Consider the following 21,885-nt stretch of genomic DNA (forward strand, 5'->3'; position numbering starts at 1 on the left):
TGAGGATTCGATAGCAGGATCGAATCACCAACCAGGAAGTCCTTGACAGAGCCAACAGCAAAGCATTGAGGCAAGGATCCTCCTTCCAGTCACTCTTGGGAGGCCTGTATATAACGTATATAACGTCCTTTTATCCTTACAGGTTTTTTTTGTAGTTTATTTTTTTATTGAAGTTCATCATCAAACAAATATTTCCATAAGATGTATTTCAGATATTGTAGATATATATCATGTAGTCCTACATGCCACAAATCTCCACATAATATTTATCTGAGGTATACGCTTACAGAAAAGAAAGGAAAGAAAGAACAAGCAAAAGGAGAAAACTATGTACAAGTAGGGAGTGATCTTTTTTTTAACAACATATTCATTGATTTGTGAGGATAAAATCAGGCCTATGAGGTGTTACGTAGTTAAACCATTTTTCCCAGTGTGAATCAAATTGTTCCAACTTATGATTAATAGATGTTGTTATCTTCTCCATTTTGTAAATGTCCATTGTAATGTTCATCCATGCATTTAATGTTGGGCTCTCCTGTGATAACCATTTCCTAGTAAGAGTCATTTTACTAGCCACCAGCAGTATATTCATTTAATATTTATCTCTTTTCAACCATTCTTGAGGTATATACCCAAAATATATGGTCTTACTTTCTAAGGGTATTTCACATTTAAAGATGTGTTGTAGGGCATTGTGCATCCCACTCCAATAGTCTTTGATAACGGGGCATTCCCAGAAAATATGATAATGGTTTGCTTTTTGATTTCCACAATTTCTCCAGCAAACAGGGAGGTTACTATCATAATGGGATTTCTGAGAGGGTGTAATAAAATATCTTATCAAGTTTTTCCATCCAAACTCCCTCCTTTTCTGTGAACTGTTACTCTTCCATTGATATCTTCGTATTATTGTCCATTCTTCCTCAGATATAACTATCCGTCCTTCCTTCTCCCATTTTGTTTTAATGTATGAAGTCGAATGTGTTTTAAGATTTGATAAGCCCTTATACATGCTTGAAATGATTCTACTACCGTTATCTGAATTATATTCTTTTCTAAATAGCTCTATCAAACGTGTACTTGCCTTGGTTATATTTTTAACTATCCTATTAACATATTGTCGCATCTGTAAATACCGATAAGTCTTGTTTTTCTAATAAGTGTTTCTCTTTAAGTATTTCAGAACTGAACAGTGTTCCTTTTATTATATTGCAAAGAACTATTATTCCTTTAGCTGTCCAATCCAGTCCTTAAATCTAGCATCCAGTTTATTCGGCGTAAAATCCGAGTCATATGCACACCATTTAAGAATTGCAATATCTCCCTCTAGTTTATATTCTTTTATAATAGTTTTCCATATTTTAAGAGTCCATTTCACCCATGGGTTATCAATAGTATTTATGTACCTTTGTAGGTTGTTATCATCCAAAATTGCCTGTATGAGGATGGGAAGTACCTGCTCCTCAATGTTTTTCCATTGAGTGCCATATGATGGGTTGCACCAAGACATCACAGCTCTCAACTGTGCTGCAAAATAATAATCTCTAAGAGAAGGTAGGCCCCATCCCCCCTCTTTTCCTTGGCTAATTGCGAAGTTTTGAGACGAACTCTAGGCCTTTTACCCTGCCAAATATATCTTGATAACATCTTGTTCCATTCATTGAATTGATTTTGATTAATCTCTATTGGTAGGGTTTGAAAGAGATATAATAGTCTGGGCAGTATATTCATCTTAATAGAATCAATCCTTGAATGAAAACTAAAAAAAGGAATTAGGTTCCATCTTGATATACCTTCCTTAATTTTTTTATATAAAGGCTGATAATTGTATTCTGATAATTTTGCCAAATCTTTTGGCATAATAATGCCCAAATATTTGAAAGACTCTGTTTGCCATGCCCAGGGATATCTACTTTCAATTTCTCTTGGTGGGCTATAGTTATATGAAAGTAATTGGGTTTTATTTGTGTTGATCTTGTATCCTGATAGTTGACCGTATTGTTAAAAGGATTGCATCAATTTAGGTAAAGAGTATGTTGGTTGCTCCAGATAGATCAAAATGTCATCTGCATAACAGGCCAATTTATGCTCTGTCCCTTTAATAGTAACTCCCCTGATATCTTCATTTTGTCTGCTGTATTGAGCTAATGGTTCCAGATATAATGCGAAGAGTAGCGGTCACCATTCACAACCCTGTCTCGTGCCCCTTTCTAGGGTAAGACTATTTGATAAATATCTATTGATTTTAATCCCAGCAGCAGGGTAGTCATATAGTGCCTGTATAGTTTTAATAATTGTGTCTTGGAAACCAAATCTGTGTAAAACTCTGTAAAGAAAATTCCAATTAACTGAATCAAATGCCTTTTCAGCGTCCACGTTTATCACTATTGCTTCGATTTTATTTTTTTGTATATGATCCATAATGTGAAGTGTCCTTCATATATTGTCTTGTGTTTGGCGTTGTTGTATAAAACCTGTCTGATCGTTATGTATCAGTATGGGTAGAAACTCTTCTAATTGTTTGGCCATGATGGAGGTAAATAATCTATAATCTGCATTGAGAACGGATATTGGTCTAAATGACCCACATTCCATTTTATCATTGCCTTCTTTCGGTATAGCTGAGATTATCGCTTCCTTCCAGCTGGGTGTGGCATTTGTGCCTTTTTTTTTAGAGCCCAGTTCAGTGTGGGGAGTAAGACAGGAATTAATTCATTTTTAAATTCTTTGTACCATTCTGCCGTATACCCATCTGATCCTGGTGACTTGCTTAATTTAAGCCTACTAATTGCAGCTTTTAATTCAATTATGTCAGCAGTCATCGTTCTATTTTGTTCTTGGCTTAAAGTGGGTAACTCTAGAGAATTCAGGAAGGTGTCAATTTGGGTTATGCTTCCCCCTGGAACTTTGGAATATAGAGTTTTGTAAAACACTTCAAAAGCTTCTTGAATTTCACTTAGCTTATTTTTTTATGATTTTTGTTTTTGGATTCCTAATTCTATGAATTGTATTTTCTGCTATCTTTTTTTTTTTCAGTTTCCACGCCAGTATTTTCATAGACAGATCCACTTTCATAATGTCTCTGTTTCAGAAACATTAAATTTTTCCTGATTTCTTGCATAGCCAAACTATTAATTTCATTCCTAATTTTTTAATTTCCTCTAATGTATCCTGTGCCAAATTCAATTTGTTTTTTCTAGTTCCTTTAGCTTATTTTGTAATTCCTCTAATGTTTTATTCCTTATTTTTTTCTTATATGAAGATATTGCTATAATTTTCCCTCTTAAAACAGCCTTCAGAGTATCCCATAGAATGGGAGGAGAAATCTCTCCATTATCATTAAATTCTAAGTAAAGACCAATTTCTTTTTTAATTTGTTCCTTAAAGTAGGGATCATTGAGTAGACTTGAATTTAGTTTCCAAATAGTATTCTTTGGCTGTAGGTCAAAATCAACAGATAAATATATAGGTGCATGGTCACTTACATCTATTGTCCCAATTCCACAGATGTTTATTTTGTCTTTGTTTTTTTTCCAAATGTTATGAAATAGTCTATTCTTGTATATACAGAATGGGGGGGGGGGGGGGCAGAATAATGAGTGTAATCCCTTCTTTTGGGGAAAAGGTTCCTCCATCTATCAATTAGACCAACATCCTCAAAAAGTGTATTAACTTTCTTATGTAAGGATTTCAGTTCATAGGTTTTTCTATTAGAAGAGTCTAGCTTTGGTTGTAATTGTAAATTTAAGTCTCCTCCACATATCAGGAGGCCTTCTGTTTCCGTTACCATAATATTAGTAAGTTTCTGAAAGAAACCAATATCACTTCCTGGGAGTGCGTATATATTCAATAGAGTAACTGAATTTCCATCTATATTTCCCCTTACCAGAATATATCTGCCCTCCTTATCTCCCATTTCAAATACTTCTCCAAAATTTAGCTTGTTTGAGATAAGAATAGCAACTCCTCTCCTATGTCCTAATTTATATGAGGAGAAAAACAAATTAGTGAAGCCCATTCTCTTTAGTTTTCCATGCTCATTATCACTTAAGTGAGTTTCCTGTAAATATACTACATGGGCTTATTCTTTTTTCATTTTGGATAGAATTCTACTACGTTTGATTGGACTTAACAGCCCATTGACATTAAAAGAAATGAATTTTACTTTGTCCTTGGCCATGTGTATTTATCTGTCAATATATCATTGAAATTAGCAGAATAAAGCTTAATCGATCTACTCCCTGAACAATTAAGAACCAAGAAACGCAAAAAAAGGCAACAAAGGTGTTTTTCCAAGGCTGAGGTCTCTAGTAGATGACCCTGGGTTGAGCTAGAGGAATCGTCTAGCTGTGGGGGATAGCCCTTCCTATCTGTGAGTTGAGGGCACCCATTGCAGTACCCATAAAAGTAAGTAAACAAATGCATATCCATTACACAGAAAAGAATTCCCTGTGTATTCCTCCCATATATATATATATATTCTCATTTAGGTGGGGAAAAAGGAGTGAATGAATGAATAAAAAAGAATAATTGAGTAATATAAATCCACATTATAATAAGTATTTCCCGAGACAGGTATATCACCGTCTATTTTTGCTATTGACTTAAGCTGCCATTCTGGACGATGACGTCACTAGAACCCCATCCTTACAGTTTCTTAACTCAACCCACAGGAATTCAACATCTTCCGATCCTATGTCACTGATATAATGCCATTCTTTCCCAGTAGAGCCACACCACCCCCCTCTGCCTATCTTCCTATCTCTATGTAACCTTGGACATTCAGCTTCCAACTTCAACCATCCTTCAGCCACGATTCAGTGATGGCCACAACGTCATACCTAGCAATCTGTAATATTGCAACTATTATATAGATACTATCCCTGAATACCAATGCCACGCCTCCATCTCTTTTGCTTCCCTCCCTGTCCTTTTTCAAACATCTAAAGACTGGCACACAGCAGCCATTCCTGCCCCTGAGACATCCGAGTCTCTATAATGGCCACAATATCCCATGATTCCGTGTAACAAAGGACACATGTGGTCCTAATATCCCTCTGATTCAGCACGCTAGCTCTGAGATCATCAGTTTTATTCACCAGAGACTGCATGTTAGCCAGCAAGGTAGTTGGTATTGGGAGCTTAAAACCCCGTTTCCTTAAACACACTTGTATCCCTGATCTGCAGCCTGATGTGCTTCCATCCACAATAAGTATTGTTTCTATTAGTTTTAAGCAGCAATAGTTTGTTTAAATGTATTAAGACATCTTTGTTGACTGCAGTATGAATTCAGTCATATTGTGATCTCGGTCTCCTAAGGGTTCCTTGACATTAAACTCTGATAAGATCTGGGTTATTACACAACACCCAATCTTAGATAGCCTTTCCCTAAGTAGGCTTTGAGCTTTGAAGATTGGGGGTTGTAATGAACAACAAGGAAGGCTGTCAATGCTTGTGGGATTTGGATCAGCTGGAAAAATGGGCTGAGAAATGGCAGATGGAATTTAATGTGGAGAAGTGTGAGGTGTTGCACTTTGGGAGGACCAACCAGGATAGGATTTGCGCAGTGAACGGCAGGACATGTTTGCTGCGGGTTTGTGTGTCTGTGTGTGCGCATTTGTTTGTTTGGGACTGTGTGCCCACTCGTGTATGTGCGTGTCTTGCATGTGCTTGCTTGTATATCGGTGCGCTCGTGCTGTTTTCCATGCACATTGATCTGGATTGTGCAGTACATTCTGATGCTTCCTAATTTGGACAAATGCCTTGAAGGCCTGCAGTTGGGCTGAAAGTGGCACCATGCCCCCACCTGCTGGCCTGTCCCAGGTACAGCAGCATTTCCAGCTGCATTCCGGCTCCTTTGTTACTCTGCAGTGGAATTAATTAAAACCAGCCTTTGTTCAGTAATCTCATAACACAGTAACTGTTTTGTGATTATGGATTCAGTCTGAGTACAGCATGAACTGCATCAAGGCAACCTCCTGGATGTCTTTAGGAGTGAGGAGGGAATTGACAAAATTGATTCAGGTAATTTCTTCTGTTGCAAATGCCATAGATCGGAGTGGGAGGCTCAAGTTAAAAATGAGTAACTTGTAAGTGAAGTGCTAGGTGAGCAGGCCTAAACTTTTCCATTTAAATGCCCCAAATCTGGGGCAAAGTACCATGATAGCATGGTATGAATTCGAGCAAAAGAGACCTGTTTATTTAGAGATACAATGCAGAGTAGGCCCTTCTGGTCCTTCAAGCCATGCAGCTCCACAACCCCAACTAACCCTAATCTAATCAGGGGACATTTTAAAATGACCAATTTAACATCTTTGGACTGTGGTGGGAAACCAGAGCACCCAAGAAAAGCCCAGGCATTCCATGGGGAGGATGTACAGACTCCTTACTGGGATTGTACTTCGAACTCCGGAATGCTCTGAGCTTATAATAGCATCGGGCTAACTGCTGTGCTACCATGGACCCCCTGCACAGACAGGTTGGCTGGCAGCGTTTATAATACACTGTCTAATTGAATTGTTGCCTGCAGGTTGCATGGTGATAGGGAGGGTGTCGTTGGTGGCTCTTATTAAAACTAAATGGTGAAGAAGAAAGTGTGAGTTCAAGGAGTGACAGAGTGCAGCGGCAACTGGAGTGATATCAGCAAATGTGGTCACACTATTGATCTGCATTGGGTTCAGAAGCATCTTGGAGCTGTTTTCTTCCCACCATCCCCACCTGAGGACTAATGTTGGTGTACATTTTAGCATGTGTCCTTTGAACTCAGTTTCATAACAGAATGCATCAGCAATGGCTCCTTGTGAAACCACTCTCTTTTCCTCTGCCTCTTCCAGTTATCTTCACCTTTGGGTGCTTTGAAAATCATTAATGTATTGACCCAACCAACTGACTTTAGCTGCCCTGGAATAGTGGAAGAAACTTAACTCTTTTGTGGCAGATAAATAAATCTGGGTGTAGATGAATTGGCGGGATGAATGGTCCCTTTGTCACTAGACACTAAATTAGATACTAAATGTTATTTCCCTTTTTGTTTGTCTTGCTTGATTCTGTGACTTTGTTGCTATTTACTGTTGCCAAGATTGCAATCGGGATTTCTGTTGCTTAAAGGAGGATAGTCACCTGTAGTCAGTACAGCTAGCCGTGGGCATCTCCAAGCTGCCATTAACTGTCAGCACAGAAGGATTTCAGTTTCACTGATTGTGATAAATACCTTTTGTATGAAAAAGAATAAAGATTAGCTTTATTTGTCACACATACATTGAAATATACAGTGAAATGTGTTTGTGTCAAGTCAAGAGGATTGTGCTGCACAATCCGCAACTGTCACTATCCCTCTGATGCCACCATAGTATTACATAACCGTACAGAATGTTGAAGGAAACTGGAACATCTGAAAGAACTCCACACAGTCATGTGGAGAACGTACAAACTCCTTACAGACAGTGATGGGGAATGAACCCCAATCTTCCAGCAGGCTAACCACTATTCTACTGTGTCTACAATATATACATTGTAGAGGAACTATCTACTCTATTCCACCAATTGATCTGTTCTGTGGCAAAGATGAAGTTATACTGACTTCAGTTATTGCTCTCTCTGACTTTTTGTTTACGTGTGTGGTTGATGTTTTTGAGGAAACTTACAGGGAGAATATATATTAGCTGTTGGTTCAATGTGTATTTAAAGTCTGTTAGTTGGTATAGTTTCTCTTCCTCTCCCCCCCCCCCCCCCAACCCGGATATGTTCCTGTAGGCTCCTTGTAACCCAAATGGTTCCCAAGTCAAGAATGTGGCTGTAAACAAACTTGCCACACTGAAGAATCCTCCAGCTGCCAGGAAGTTCACATTCACCATTCTTCCAAATGCTACTTTGGATGTATGGATTGACCATGTCAGTTATTCAAAAGCTGGGGAGGACCTGCATTAATCTTTTGGGTGATTCTGTGAAGATGTTAATCAAGTTGCTTTCCATTAGGTATTCTCTTACAAGTGCATTGCGTGGCTTCACTCACCCTGAACACTGAACCTATGGACTGATTTTCAAGGACTCTAAACACATTTTCAGTATTATTTGTCATTTATTACTTTGTTTTTATTTTTGTATTTGCACAATATGTCATCTTTTCACATAAGCTGTTTATTCATCTTTGTTGTGTGTAGTTTTTCATTTTGTTGTGTTTCTTTGTACTTATTTTGCGAATCGGGGTAGTATATGGTGACATAATAGTTTGATAATAAATTTACTTTCTTGAACTTTGAACCAGCTTGCAAAACTGGTCAGTTGTCACTTGTACTTCATAACCAATGGCTGAATTTGTAGCTGGCTTTAATTGCGGCAACACTGATAACTCTTTTTGTTTGTCTCGGTCAGAGCTTCTCTGATGGAGGTGCAGTGGAAGAGGAGAGTGGAGTTGATGGTGGCTGGCAAGAAGGAGAGAATGAAGAAATCGACGAGAGACAAGGTGACCTAAGTGACACAGCAGAAGGCATTGAAGACGACTGTGGAGAGTCGTATTATTATTTTGTTGCGGATTTTGTTCAGGAAGCAGAAGGCAAAGGCCTGGTTCGGCGTGTGAAGCCCAAGGTAAGAGGAAGTAAGCACAAGGTGGCAGCCTGAGGACCTCCTGTGAATTGAGAATGAAATCTGGTGATTATTGACAGCTTTCTGTGATATTTTGAACTTTTGTTTTCCGAACTGAAATGTGCACTTGGTTTTATGGTCCAGGACAAAATGGTGACCACTGGTCTCACAGCAGGTGTGTATTCTGTCAGCATGGAAAAGTTTGGGCACCCCTGGTCAAAATTTCTGTTACTGTGAATAGCTAAACAAGTAAAAGATGACCTAATTTCCAAAAGGCATAAAGTTAAAAGATGACACATTTCTGTAATATTTTAAGCAAGATTACTTTTTTATTTTCATCTTTTACAGTTTCAAAATAACAAAAAAGGAAAAGGGCCCGAAGCAAAAGTTTGGGCACCCTGCATGGTCAGTACTTAGTAACACCCCCTTTGGCAAGTATCACAGCTTGTAAACACTTTTAGTAGCCAGTTAAGAGTCTTTCAGTTCTTGTTTGGGGGATTTTCGCCCATTCTTTCTTGCAAAAGGCTTCTAGGTCTGTGAGATTCTTGAGCCTTCTTGCATACACTGCTCTTTTGAGGTCTATCCACAGATTTTCGATGATGTTTAGGTCAGAGGACTGTGAGGGCCATGGCAAAACCTTCAGCTTGCGCCTCTTGAGGTAGTCCATTGTGGATTTTGAGGTGTGTTTAGGATCATTATCCTGTTGTAGAAGCCATCCTCTTTTCATCTTCAGCTTTTTTACAGACGGTGTGATGTTTGCTTCCAGAATTTGCTATTATTTAATTGAATTCATTCTTCAGTGAAATGTTCCCTGTGCCACTGGCTGCAACACAAGCCCAAAGAATGATCTGTCCACCCCTGTGCTTAACAGTTGGAGAGGAATTCTCTTCATGGAATTCTGCACCCTTTTTTCTCCAAACATACCTTTGCTCATTGCAGCCAAAAAGTTCTATTCAAAAGGTTCAAAGGAGCATCTAAACAAGTCTGATGCATTTTGGAAACAAGTGCTGTGGACTGATGAAGTTAAGATAGAACTTTTTCTGATAATATTGAGTAATTGTGGCCCCATATTTGGTCAAAGCTATTGGTATTTAAGGAACAGGAGAGAAAATTCATTCAGTGTTGTCCTGATTTTGAATGAGATCAGTTAATCCTGGCCCAAGCTATTTCTGTTTATCTACCTACCCAGCACAATTTTCCATCTGATATTGGTCAGACATGGAACTGGAGAAACTGCTGGATAATTACAATGCCCTTCACATCTCCGAAAGTGTGCTGGAGACTTTATTTAGTGAAAAGAAAATGTATTAACCAGGAATGGAAGTGAGAAGTAAGGATGGGTATTAAATAGAAATGTGTTCATTGTTATGGAGATGGTGCAGAAGATAGTTTCTGATATGAGGAAGTTTGGATCCATCATCGAATAATTCTATAAATGTATGACTGGATTTGTCAAACTCTGGGAGAAAAGCTAATGCAGGGGTAGAGTGAAATATTAGCTTTAAGTTCTTCGGCATACACATCACCGAGGATCACACGTGGTCTATACGTTCCAGCTGTGTGGTGAAAAAGGCACAACAGCGCCTCTTTCACCTCAGGTGGTTGAAGAAGTTTAGTACGGGCCCCCAAATCCTAAGAATTTTCTACAGGGGCACAATTGAGAGCATCCTGAGTGGCTGCATCACTGCCTGGTATGGTGAACAGTACCTCCCTCATTCATCAGGACTCTGCAGAGAGTGTTGCGGACAGCCCAGCACATCTGTAGATGTGAACTTCCCATTATTCAGGACATTTACAGAGATGGGTGTGTAAAAACGGCCCGAAGGATCATTGGGGACCAAGTCACCCCAACCACAAACTGTTCCAGCTGCCACCATCTGGGAAGCGGTATTGCAGCATAAAAGCCAGGGCCAACAGACTCTGGGACAGCTTCTTCCACCAGGTCAACAGACTGATTAATTCATGCTGACACAACTGTATTTTATGTTATATTGTCTGTCCTGTTGTACATACTATTTATTTATAAAGTACTATAAATTGCACATGGCACATTTAGACGGAGATGTAAAGTAATGATATTTACTCTTCATTTTTATGAAGAATGTAAGTAATAAAGTCAATTCAATTCAACTTCAGAGAAACTGAGGATAGTGAATAGTATTGAGGTACCACATAAATGATACTACTTTATCCACTACTGCTATTAGGTGACCTGTTAGCAGTAGCAAGATACTTGTAATTCAGATTTAAATCTTTGCACTACAGCCAGTTTTTTTTTGTGAACAGAGCAATCCTTGGGTAGTCAGATTTCACTATATGTTTATATGCCTCAGTTGGACCATTTATATTCAAGAAAAAAGTCAAGTGCATGTTTCAGAAGCTGATTTACGAGTTGTTTACATCAGGGATTAGAGGAAGTGTAATATCTTTATCTAGTTTGAACAGTGTTTGGTTTCAGGGTGAATTAGTGGAATCCCTATATATTTCTAGCAACTGGATGAAAAAGCCTTTTGCCAGATGCTGGAGAATTACTGAATATTAGTATAGTTCGTTTGTAACTGCCTTTTCCCTTTTCCACTAATTCTAAGGTCTGATTTTGTTTTTATTCTGCCTGCAACAGATTTATTTTCCATTTTACTGTCCTGAAGTTGTTATAGGTACCTGCCATTGGAAAATAAATAAGGCCATTCCCGATGTTATGATTTAAGCAGCTAGACTTTGTGTTTGAGTGTTGGGTCATGGATATTTCCTATAGTGAGTAAGTCTAAGACCAGAGGACACAACTTCAGAATAGAAGGATGTCCTTCTAGAAGAGATAAATAATTTCTTTAGCCTGAGAATGGTGAATCTTTGGAATTCTTTGCTGCAGATGGCTGTATATTTAAAGCAGAGGTTGATAGGTTCTTGATTAGTAGGGGCATCGAAGATTATGGGAAGGCAGGAAAATGGGATTGAGATCGATAATAAATCAACCATGATGGAATGACCGAGCAGGTTGAATGGCCTATTTCTGCACCTGTTTCTTATAGATGGTATATGTGTTGTGTAGATCAGTAGCACAGAACCAAAGCAGTCTTCTGAGTCTGGGCTAGCTGATCTTTGATCTAATCAAAATGAAGTAGCTCTTTTTCCATTATTACTGCTGGCTTATGCACTATTCCTTGAACTATTATGGTTTTCTCTAATTTGGCTAAATTCTAGTCTTTAGATTGAAGCAGCCAATAGATGGTCTGTTTTATTGTCCAGGGTGGAGACACTCTTCCAGCTTGTGGTGACCATGTGGTGGAAGTCACAAAGGCATCTCTCCTACCAGTTGCATGGAACCCACTGTAACCTGTGCCTGTGAATGGCCAGTCTGGGAATTCAGTGACAGAGAATTTTGCTGACGCCTCACAATTTGCAATGTTGACATTAACACTGAAGCAACATTTTAAAGCAACATATTCACAAAGTTTTCACTACATCCTGTTGAACAAGAGAAAGGATTCATAGTATAACTGGAAGACAGATTTATAAGGGAAGATTGGACAATCTTAGATTGTTTCCTCTGGAAGCTGGATGGTTAATGTAGGAGGAGTGTTTGGCTTTGGGCCTGTACTTGCTAGAATTTAGAAGAATGAAGGAATCTCATTGACACCTTAGGACTAGATAGAGTACATGTGGAGAGGTTGTTTCCTATAGTGGGATACTTTATGACCAGAGAATAGAGCTTCAGAATAGAGGAACATTCATTTAGAGCAGAGATGAGGAATTTCTGTAGCCATTTTCTTTAGGTGAATCTGTGAAATTTATTGTCACAGATTACTTTGGAGGCCAAGTCATTGAGTATATTTAAAGAAGAGGTTGATAGGTTCTTGATTAGTCAGGGTGTCAGAGGTTACGGGGAGAAAGCTGGAGAATGAGGTTGAGAGGGATAGTGAATGGTGGAGCAGGCTCAAATTTAAAAGGATGAGAGGGGATCTGATTGAAACATATAAGATTATTAAGGGATTGGACACACTGGAGGCAGGAAGCGTGTTCCCGCTGATGGGCGAGTCCAGAACTAGAGGCCACAGTTTAAGAATAAGGGGTAGGCCATTTAGAACAGAGATGCGGAAAAACTTTTTCACCCAGAGAGTGGTAGATATGTGGAATGCTCTGCCCCAGAAGGCAGTGGAGGCCAAGTCTCTGGATGCTTTCGAGAGAGTTAGATAGAGCTCTTATAGATAGCGGGGTCAAGGGATATGGGGAGAGGGCAGGAACGGGGTACTGATTGTGTATGATCAGCCATGATCACAGTGAATGGCGGTGCTGGCTAGGAGGGCTGAATGGCCTACTCCTGCACCTATTGTCTATTGACGGGTTACACTTGAATCCTAGGGGGACCAATATCCTGGCGGGAAGGTTTAATAGAGCTGTTAGGGAGAGTTTAAACTAATTTGGCAGGGGGATGGGAACTGGAATGATGGAGCGGAGGAGAGGGAAAACAGAAATAGATCTAAGGTAGCGAGCAGTAAGGATGTCAGGAAGGACAGGCAGGTAATGGAGCAAATTTGCAGCCATTGGGATGAGTTGCAGTGCAATCAATGCAAAAAGTACCAAATACTGGATTTAAGGTGTTATACTTAAATGCACGCAGCATAAGGAATAAGGTGGATGATCTTGTTGTACAGTTACAGATTGGCAGGTATGATGTTGTGGCCATCACTGAGACGTGGCTAAAGGATGCATGTCTCTGGGAGCTGAACATCCAAGGATACACGGTGTATCGGAAGGATAGGCAGGTAGGTAGAGGGGGTGGCGTGGCTTTAATGGTAAGAAATGATATTAAATCATTAGAAAGAGTTGACATAAGAAATCGCAGGGGTAAAAGGACCCTGATGGCAGTTATCTACAGGCCTCCAAACATCTGCAGTGATGTGGACTACAAATTACAACAGGAAATTGAAAAGGCTTGCCAGAAGGGCAATGTTATGATAATTGTAGGGGATTTTAACATGCGAATGGATTGGGAAAATCAGGTTGGCACTGGATCTCAAGAGAGAATTTGTAGAATGTCTACGAGATGGCTTTTTAGAACAGCTTGTTGTTGAGCCCACTAGGGGATCGGCTGTACTAGACTGGGTATTGGGTAATGAACCAGAGGTGATTAGAGAGATTGAGGTGAAGGAACCCTTAGGAGGCAGTGATCGTAACATGATTGAGTTCACTGTGAAATTTGAGAAAGAGAAGCCGAAATCCGATGTGTCGGTATTTCAGTGGAGTAAAGGAAATTACAGTGGCATGAGAGAGGAACTGGCCAAGGTTGACTGGAAAGGGATACTAGCGGGAAGGACGGCAGAGCAGCAGTGGCTGGAGTATATGTGAGAATTTGAGGAAGGTGCAAGACAGATATATTCCAAAGAAGAAGAAATTTTTGAATGGAAAAAGGATGCAACTGTGGCTGATGAGAAGTCAAAGCCAAAGTAAAAGCAAAGCAGAGCGCATGCAAAGAAGCAAAAATTAGTGTAAAGACAGAGGATTGGGAAGTTTTTAAAAGCTTACTAAATGAAACTAAGAAGGTGATTAAGAGGGAAAAGATGAACTATGAAAGGAAGCTAGCAAATAATATCAAAGAGGATACTAAAAGCTTTTTTGAGTACATAAAGAGTAAAAGACAGGTGAGAGTAGATATAGGACTGATAGAAAATGATGCTGGAGAAATTGTAATGGGAGATAAGGAGATGGCGGAGGAACTGAACGAGTATTTTGCATCAGTCTTCACTGAGGAAGACATCAGCAATATACTGGATGTTCAAGGGTGTCAGGGAAGAGAAATATGCGCAGTCACAATTACGACAGAGAAAGTACTCAGGAAGCTGAATAGTCTGAGGGTAGATAAATCTGGACCAGATGGAATGCACCCTCATGTTCTGAAGGAAGTAGCAGTGCAGATTGTGGAGGCATTAGCAATGATCTTTCAAAAGTCGATAGATTCTGGCCTGGTTCCGGAGGACTGGAAGATTGCAAATGTCACTCCGCTATTTAAGAAGGGGGCAAGGGGGGGACGTCACGTGATGACGTAACATTGAGACGTGGAAATCCAGCTCCCGTAAAAAACCAGTAAAATAATGTTTAAGTGAAGAAAAGTTAGTAAATACTTTTTAAAAATTACTTATAAACTACTCAGGATTGTCTTAAGATATGTCTCCTAAACAGAAGCAGAAGAAAACTACTACTTTGAAGACAACACAAGTTGGAAAAGAATCAAGGCCGGCAGCCATGAAAGAGCCTCAGGCTCAAGTGCATTTTACCTCCGGCGATACAGAACAGGAAACTGCGGCAACATCAACCGTTTCCAAAAAAAAAAGAGCAATAGGAATTGCGCATGCGTGAAGGAAGGGGCATGCGCAAACAGGAGCAACCCAAACTACAAATCCCAGCTATGATCGGAACTGAAAGTGAAAGTGAATATGAGGTGGAATCAAATTCTCTGGATAAATCAGACGAAGATGAAGAGACAAACAAAGAAGAGCAACAGGAAGAGGTTGGAGGTGATATTGGAGACATAAAAAATATTTGGTGCAAATAATGCATGAATTAAAAGCATTAAAAGTATTAAAAATATGAAGATTATGTTTGATAAAATGATGAAAAGACAGGACAAAATGGACAAGAAAATTAAAAACTTGGAAGAAATAACGGGAGACACCATTGATTGAGTGAATAAAATGGAAGATAATATTTCTGCCTGGACATCAGAAAGAAAATGTTTGTTGGAAAAAGTGGATGTACTTGAAAATTTTAACAGACGAAATAATATTAAGATTGTTGGACTTAAAGAAGGTATAGAGGGAGAGGATCCAATAAATTTTTTTCAAAAATGGATTCTGGAAATTTTGGAAATGGAAGAAGGAACCCAGTTAATTGAAATTGAAAGGGCTCACAGAGCTTTAAGATCAAGACCTCATTGATCAAAACCCACGATCAATCTTGATAAAAACCCACGATCAATCTTGATAAAATGCTTAAGATATCAAGATAAAGAAAAGATCCTGAAGGCGGCTGCCCAGCGTGCCAGAAAGAGAAATGGGCCATTGATGATAGAAGGGAAAACAGTTCTTTTCTATCCTGATATAAGTTATGACCTTTGGAAGAGAAAGAAGGAATTTAACCCAGCGAAAGAAGTTTTATGGGAAAAGGGTTATAAATTTATATTGCGCCACCCGGCAACCCTGATAATTTTTTTGGATGATGGAAAAAGAAGATCTTTTACTGATTATCGGGATGCGGAAGAATTTGCACAAGAACTCCCAAATATTCGCTAACCGCAGCCAAAGATTTAAAAGTGAAACGGATTAAAGATGAAGACAGGGACAGTGAATGGAGTTGATGGATGTTTAAGGACAGAAGAATATTTAAATATATTAATTATATGATACAAGGGGAGAAAGATAAAATATCACTACTCTCAATTAATATTTCTCAATTTTTTTTCTTCTCTTATATATACACTTTTTTATGTTATGGGGGAGCTGGGGGAACTTCGGATCGATTGCTACGGGATTCACGTGTGTAATCATGGCGATTGCCATGACCCGCACAACGGAGGGGGGTAATGTTGTGTTTTTTCTTTATTCACATTAGTAGGGGGGTATTTTGTTTTTTTTCTTATAATCTATTTTTCTTTAATCTTTCTTTGCCTGGACAATCGGGGGCGGGGGGGGGGGGGGGGAGACACATAGCAACACGGAGAATTTTAAAAAGATTCCCCAAGGTACTACGAAAGTTGAAAAGTTAGGTAGTACTATAAACTGGAGTAACCCTGTTAAAAATAATGACTAACTTACTGAATTTTAAAAGTTTTAATGTTAATGGGCTTAATGGACCAGTGAAAAGAAAAAGAATTTTAACATACATTAAGAAAATGAAAATAGATATAGCTTTTAGCTGCATTCCATTTGAAAAAATTACTTATAATTTAAGAGATAAATATGAAATCTCTGAAAATTTGGTGCCCTTATTTACAAAAGATAGGATTAAATATATAGGTGCTCCGAAGATAAAATTATTGGTTATTTGGGGAAAGAAATAAATATATATACTAAAGCTATTATGAACTCCATGGAGCATGTGGAATTCTTTCTTTCTTTCTTTCTTTTTCTTTTCTTTTTTTTCTCTTTCTACAGGGATATGTGGGGGGGGGGGTGGGAAGGGTTGATATTTTTTTCCCTTCTGTAACCATTTGAAAATTAAATTAAAAAAAAAAGTGGCAAGGAAGCAAAAATGGAAATTATAGACCTGTTATCTTGACATCGGTGGTTGGGAAGTTGTTGGAGTCGATTGTCAAGGATGAGGTTATGGAGTACCTGGAGGCATATGACAAGATAGGCAGAACTCAGCATGGTTTCCTTAAAGGAAAATCCTGCCTGACAAACCTAGTGCAATTTTTTTGAGGAAATTACAAGTAGGCTGGACAAGGGAGATGCAGTGGATACTGTGTATTTGGATTTTCAGAAGGCTTTTGACAAGGTGCCACACATGAGGCTGCTAAACAAGATAAGAGCCCATGGAATTACGGGAAAGTTACATACGTGGATAGTGTTGGTTGATTGGCAGGAAACAGAGTGGGAATAAAGGGATCCCATTCTGGTTGGCTGCCGGTTACCAGTGCTGTTGCACAGGGGTCCGTGTTGGGGCCACTTTTTACGTTGTATATCAATGATTTGGATTATGGAATAGATGGCTTTGTGGCTAAGTTTGCTGATGATACAAAGATAGGTGGAGGGGCTGGTAATGCTGAGGAAACAGAGTCTGCAGAGAGACTTGGATAGACTGGGGAACTAGGCAAAGAAGTGGCAAATGAATTACAATGTCAGAAAGTGTACGGTCATGCACTTTGGTAGAAGAAATAAACGGGCAAGACTATTATTTAAATAGGGAGAGAATTCAAAGTTCTGAGATGCAACGGGATTTGGGAGTCCTTGTGCAGGATACCCTTAAGGTTAACCTCCAGGCTGAGTCGGTGGTGAAGAAGGTGAATGCAATGTTGGCATTCATTTCTAGAGGAATAGAGTATAGGAGCGGGGATGTGATGTTGAAGCTGTATAAGGCACTGGTAAGACCTCACTTAGAATGCTGTGTGCAGTTTTGGGCTCCTTATTTAAGACAGGATGTGCTGACATTGGAGAGGGTTCAGAGAAGATTCACTAGAATGATTCCGGGAATGAGAGGGTTAACATATGAGGAACGTTTGACCGCTCTTAGACTGTACTCCTTGGAGTTTAGAAGAATGAGGGGACCTCATAGAAACATTTTGAATGTTGAAAGGCACGGACAGAGTGGATGTGACAAAGTTGTTTCCCATGGTGGGGGAGTCTAGTATGAGAGGACATGACTTGAGGATTGCAGGATGCCCATTCAGAACAGAGATGTGAGAAGTTTTTTTTAGCCAGATGTTGGTGAATCTGTGGAATTTGTTGCCACAGGCAGCAGTGGAGGCCAAGTCATTGGGTGTATTTAAGGCAGAGATTGATAGGTATCTGAGTAGTCAGGGCATCAAAGATTATGGTGAGAAGGCGGGGGAATGGGACTAAAGGGGAGATTGGATCAGCTCATGATGAAATGGCAGAGCAGACTCAATGGGCCGAATGGCCGACTTTGCTCTTTTGTCTTATGGTCCAAAGGTGTATTAAGTTACAAGAGATAGGGATAGGGTTGACAGTGGGGGGAGTCCTATTCCCTGTTTCTTTCCCTGTGTTCCTGTGGTTTTCTATCTATCAATCTATCTTCCTTTTTCAGCAATAACAATTAAATTTGCATCTAATGATGTTGCTGGGTGGTGAATTCCAGTGTATGCCACCACCTGTGGTTCTGACCATCACTCTAACCTACCAATAGAAAGCACTTTTTACTTTTTATTTCTTGGTCAAATCACCTCATCAGATTCAACTGCTTTATTTATCACATGTACTTTGAAACATACTGAGATAACAGTCAGCACAACCAAAGTATGTGCTAGGGGCAGCCCAGAAGTGTCACCACACATTATGGTGCCAATGTACATTGAAATATACATGTTCAACAGAACAAGTCCAGGTGGCTTTGACCATCAGGCTTAAACTTTTGAACTCACTAACTTCAGTCTTCGATCTTTGGTTTGACCCCAAGAATCACTGACCATAAGACTTGGAACTCCAGCCCACAAACTAGGATTCTCATCGGCTTCCAGTCCTGGGACTCTCTAACCTTGGGGGAGTGAGGGTCACTGGCCCTTGTGCCTCCTGACCACATGACCTCTGATAAGAGAGTAACCAGCCCTTATCTATGGGGCATGCCAACCTCAGTTATTGACCACTGGAATCAATGGTCTTCACCCTGATTGCCTGCCAACCTGACATCTGTCCACAGGATTTGCTGGCCTTCTGCACTGCCACCTGCCCCTAGCTCTTCTCTGACTTCTAACACTCGCTCTTCCCTGTCTCTGAACAGTAACCTGTCCCGAAGCTATTGTTATGAACCTCATAGACAGCCAAGTTTAAATTATGACCTCCAAGGACATCACAGTTCAGCAAAGAAACCCACTTTCCCTAGACTACCTCTATGGAACATAGAATAATGAAGGCCCTTTAGCCCACAATATTTTGCCAACCTTATAATCTATCCATAGCCATCCATTTTTCTTTTATCCATGTGCTTATCTAAGTTTCTTAGCTGTCCCTAATGTATCTGCTGCTAACACCGCTCCTGGCAGCATGCTCCAAACACCCACCAGTTGTGTAAAACTAAAAACAGCTTCTGACAACCCCCTATACTTTGTTCCAATCACCTTAAAGTTATGTTCTCTCATATTCACCATTTACAGCCTAGGAAGCAGATGCTGGCTGTCCATTCTTTCTGTGCCTCTTCTCATTGAAACATTTTTAGGAGTCAGTGAGGCCCTCAATGAGTATTTTTGTATTTTTACTGTGAAGAAAGACATGAGGACTTTAGTCCTTGAGATTAATGGGGAGGTATTGGGGATTGTTCATATTGGTGTTGTAGAACAGAGGGACCTAGAGGTACAAGTAAGTGGTTTCTGAAGGCAGCATTGCAGATAGAAAGGGTGGTGAAGAATGGTGTTGACACCCTGGCTTCCTTCACCCAGAGGAGTTGTACAAGTATAGAAGTTGGGTTGTTTTGTTGCAGTTGTACAAGATATTGGTGATGCTGCATTTGGAATATTGTGTTCAATTTTGGTCACCCAGCTATAGGAAAGATGCCAATGAATTGGTAAGAATGCAGAGGAGATTTGAGGATATTGCTGGAACAATCAAGGGTCTGAGTTATGAGAGAGATGTTGAGCAGGTTGGAACTTCTTCCTTTGGAGTGTAGCAGACTGAGGGGTGACCTTTCAAAGAAGATCATGAGGAGCACCGATAGGGTGAATGAGGGACGAGAGGGCACAGGTTTGAGGTGAAGGGACAGATATTTAATAGTAACCTGAGAGGCAGCTTTTTCACTTTTTCATTCATTAGTACATGGAATGAGTTAACAGAGGAGGTGATTGAGACAGATACATTAACAATATTTAAAAGATTGAGGAATATGAGCTGTATACGGGAAAAGGGGATTTGCTTAGATAATAGGCACTTGGTTGGCACGGGCCAGTTAGCTGAAAGGCTTGCTTCAGTGCTGTGGGATTCTATAAATACAGTGGAATGCAAAGGTTTGGGCACCCCTGGTCAAAATTTCTGTTGCTGTGAATAGTTAAGTGAGTAGAAGATGAACTGATCTCCAAAAGTCATAAAGTTAAAGATGAAACATTCTTGTCAACATTTTCAGCAAGATTAGTGTATTATTTTTGTTTTGTACAATTTTAGAGTGTAAAAAGGAAAGGAGCACCGTGCAAAAGTTTGGGCACCCCAAGAGATTTGAGCTCTCAGATAACTCTTACCAAGGCCTTAGACCTTAATTATCTTGTAGGGCTATAGCTTGTTGACAGTTGTTGTTAGGAAGGGCCAGGTGAAGCAAATTTCAAAGCTTTATAAATACCATGGGTCCAATAAGCAGCTGCCTAGCACTCTGAAAATTAAAATAAATGATGCCCACAAAGCAGGAGAAGAATACAAGAAGATAGCAAAGTGTTTTCAGGTAACCGTTTCCTTAGTTCATAATGTAATTAAGAAATGGCAGTTAATAGGAATGGTGGAGGTCAAGTTGAGGTCTGGAAGACCAAGAAAACTTTCTGAGAGAACTGCTCAGAGGATTGCGAAAAAGGCAAATCAAAACCCCTGTTTGACTGCAAAAGACCTTCAGGAAGATTTAGCAGACTCGAGTGGTGGTGCACTGTTCTAATGAGCGACACCTGCACAAATATGACCTTCATGGAAGAGTCATCAGAAGAAAACCTTTCCTGCGTCCTCACCACAAAATTCAGTATCAGAAATTTGCAAAGGAACGTCTAAACAAACCTGATGCATTTTCGAAACAAGTCCTGTGGACTGATGAAGTTAAAATAGAACTTTTTGGCCGCAATGAGCAAAGGTGTGTTTGGAGAAAAAAAAGGGTGCATGAAAAGAACACCTCTCCAACTGTTAAGCATGGGGGTGGATCGATCATGCTTTGGGCTTGTGTTGCAGCCAGTGGCACAGGGAACATTTCACTGAAGAATGAATTCAATTAAATGCTAGAAAATTCTGGAAGCAAACATCACACCGTCTGTAAAAAAGCTGAAGGTAAAAAGAGGATGGCTTCTACAACAGGATAATGATCCTGAACACACCTCAAAATCCACATGGACTACCTTAAGAGGCGCAAGCTGAAGGTTTTGCCATGGCCCTCACAGTCCCCCAACCTAAACATCATCAAAGATCTGTGGATAGACTTCAAAAGAGCAGTGCATGCAAGACGGCCCAAGAATCTCACAGAACGAGAAGCCTTTTGTAAGGAAGAATGGGGGAAATCTCCCAAACAAGAATTGAAAGACTCTTAGCTGGTTACAGAAAGTGTTTACAAGCTGTGATACTTGATAGTTTTGTGTTGTTTCATGTAGCACCATGGTCCTGGAGGAACGTTGTTTCTTTTTTACTGTGTACTGTACCAACAGTTATGGTTGAAATGACAATAAAAGTGATTTGACTTGACAAAGGGGGTGTTACTAAATACTGACCATGCAGGGTGCCCAAACTTTTGCTTCGGGCCCTTTTCCTTTTTTGTTATTTTGAGACTGTAAAAGATGGAAATAAAAAAGTAATCTTACTTAAAATATTAAAGAAATGTGTCATCTTTAACTTTATGCCTTTTGGAAATCAGGTAATCTTTTACTCACTTAGCTATTCACAGTAAACGAAATTTTGACCAGGGGTT

General features: G+C 39.7%; 1 protein-coding gene across 1 annotated transcript in view; it reads left to right on the top strand.

Moving 5' to 3' along the window:
* The window catches only part of LOC140727137 (F-box/WD repeat-containing protein 7-like), a 263,330-nt gene that overhangs the window by 32,204 nt on the left and 209,241 nt on the right, over nucleotides 1-21,885 (top strand). The window contains exon 3 of the mRNA XM_073044431.1: nucleotides 8,371-8,583. Within this exon, the coding sequence (XP_072900532.1) occupies nucleotides 8,371-8,583 (213 nt within the window). The remainder of the gene's footprint in view (nucleotides 1-8,370; nucleotides 8,584-21,885) is intronic.

Source organism: Hemitrygon akajei, chromosome 4 (genome assembly GCF_048418815.1).
Source record: "Hemitrygon akajei chromosome 4, sHemAka1.3, whole genome shotgun sequence".
Taxonomy (NCBI): domain Eukaryota; kingdom Metazoa; phylum Chordata; class Chondrichthyes; order Myliobatiformes; family Dasyatidae; genus Hemitrygon; species Hemitrygon akajei.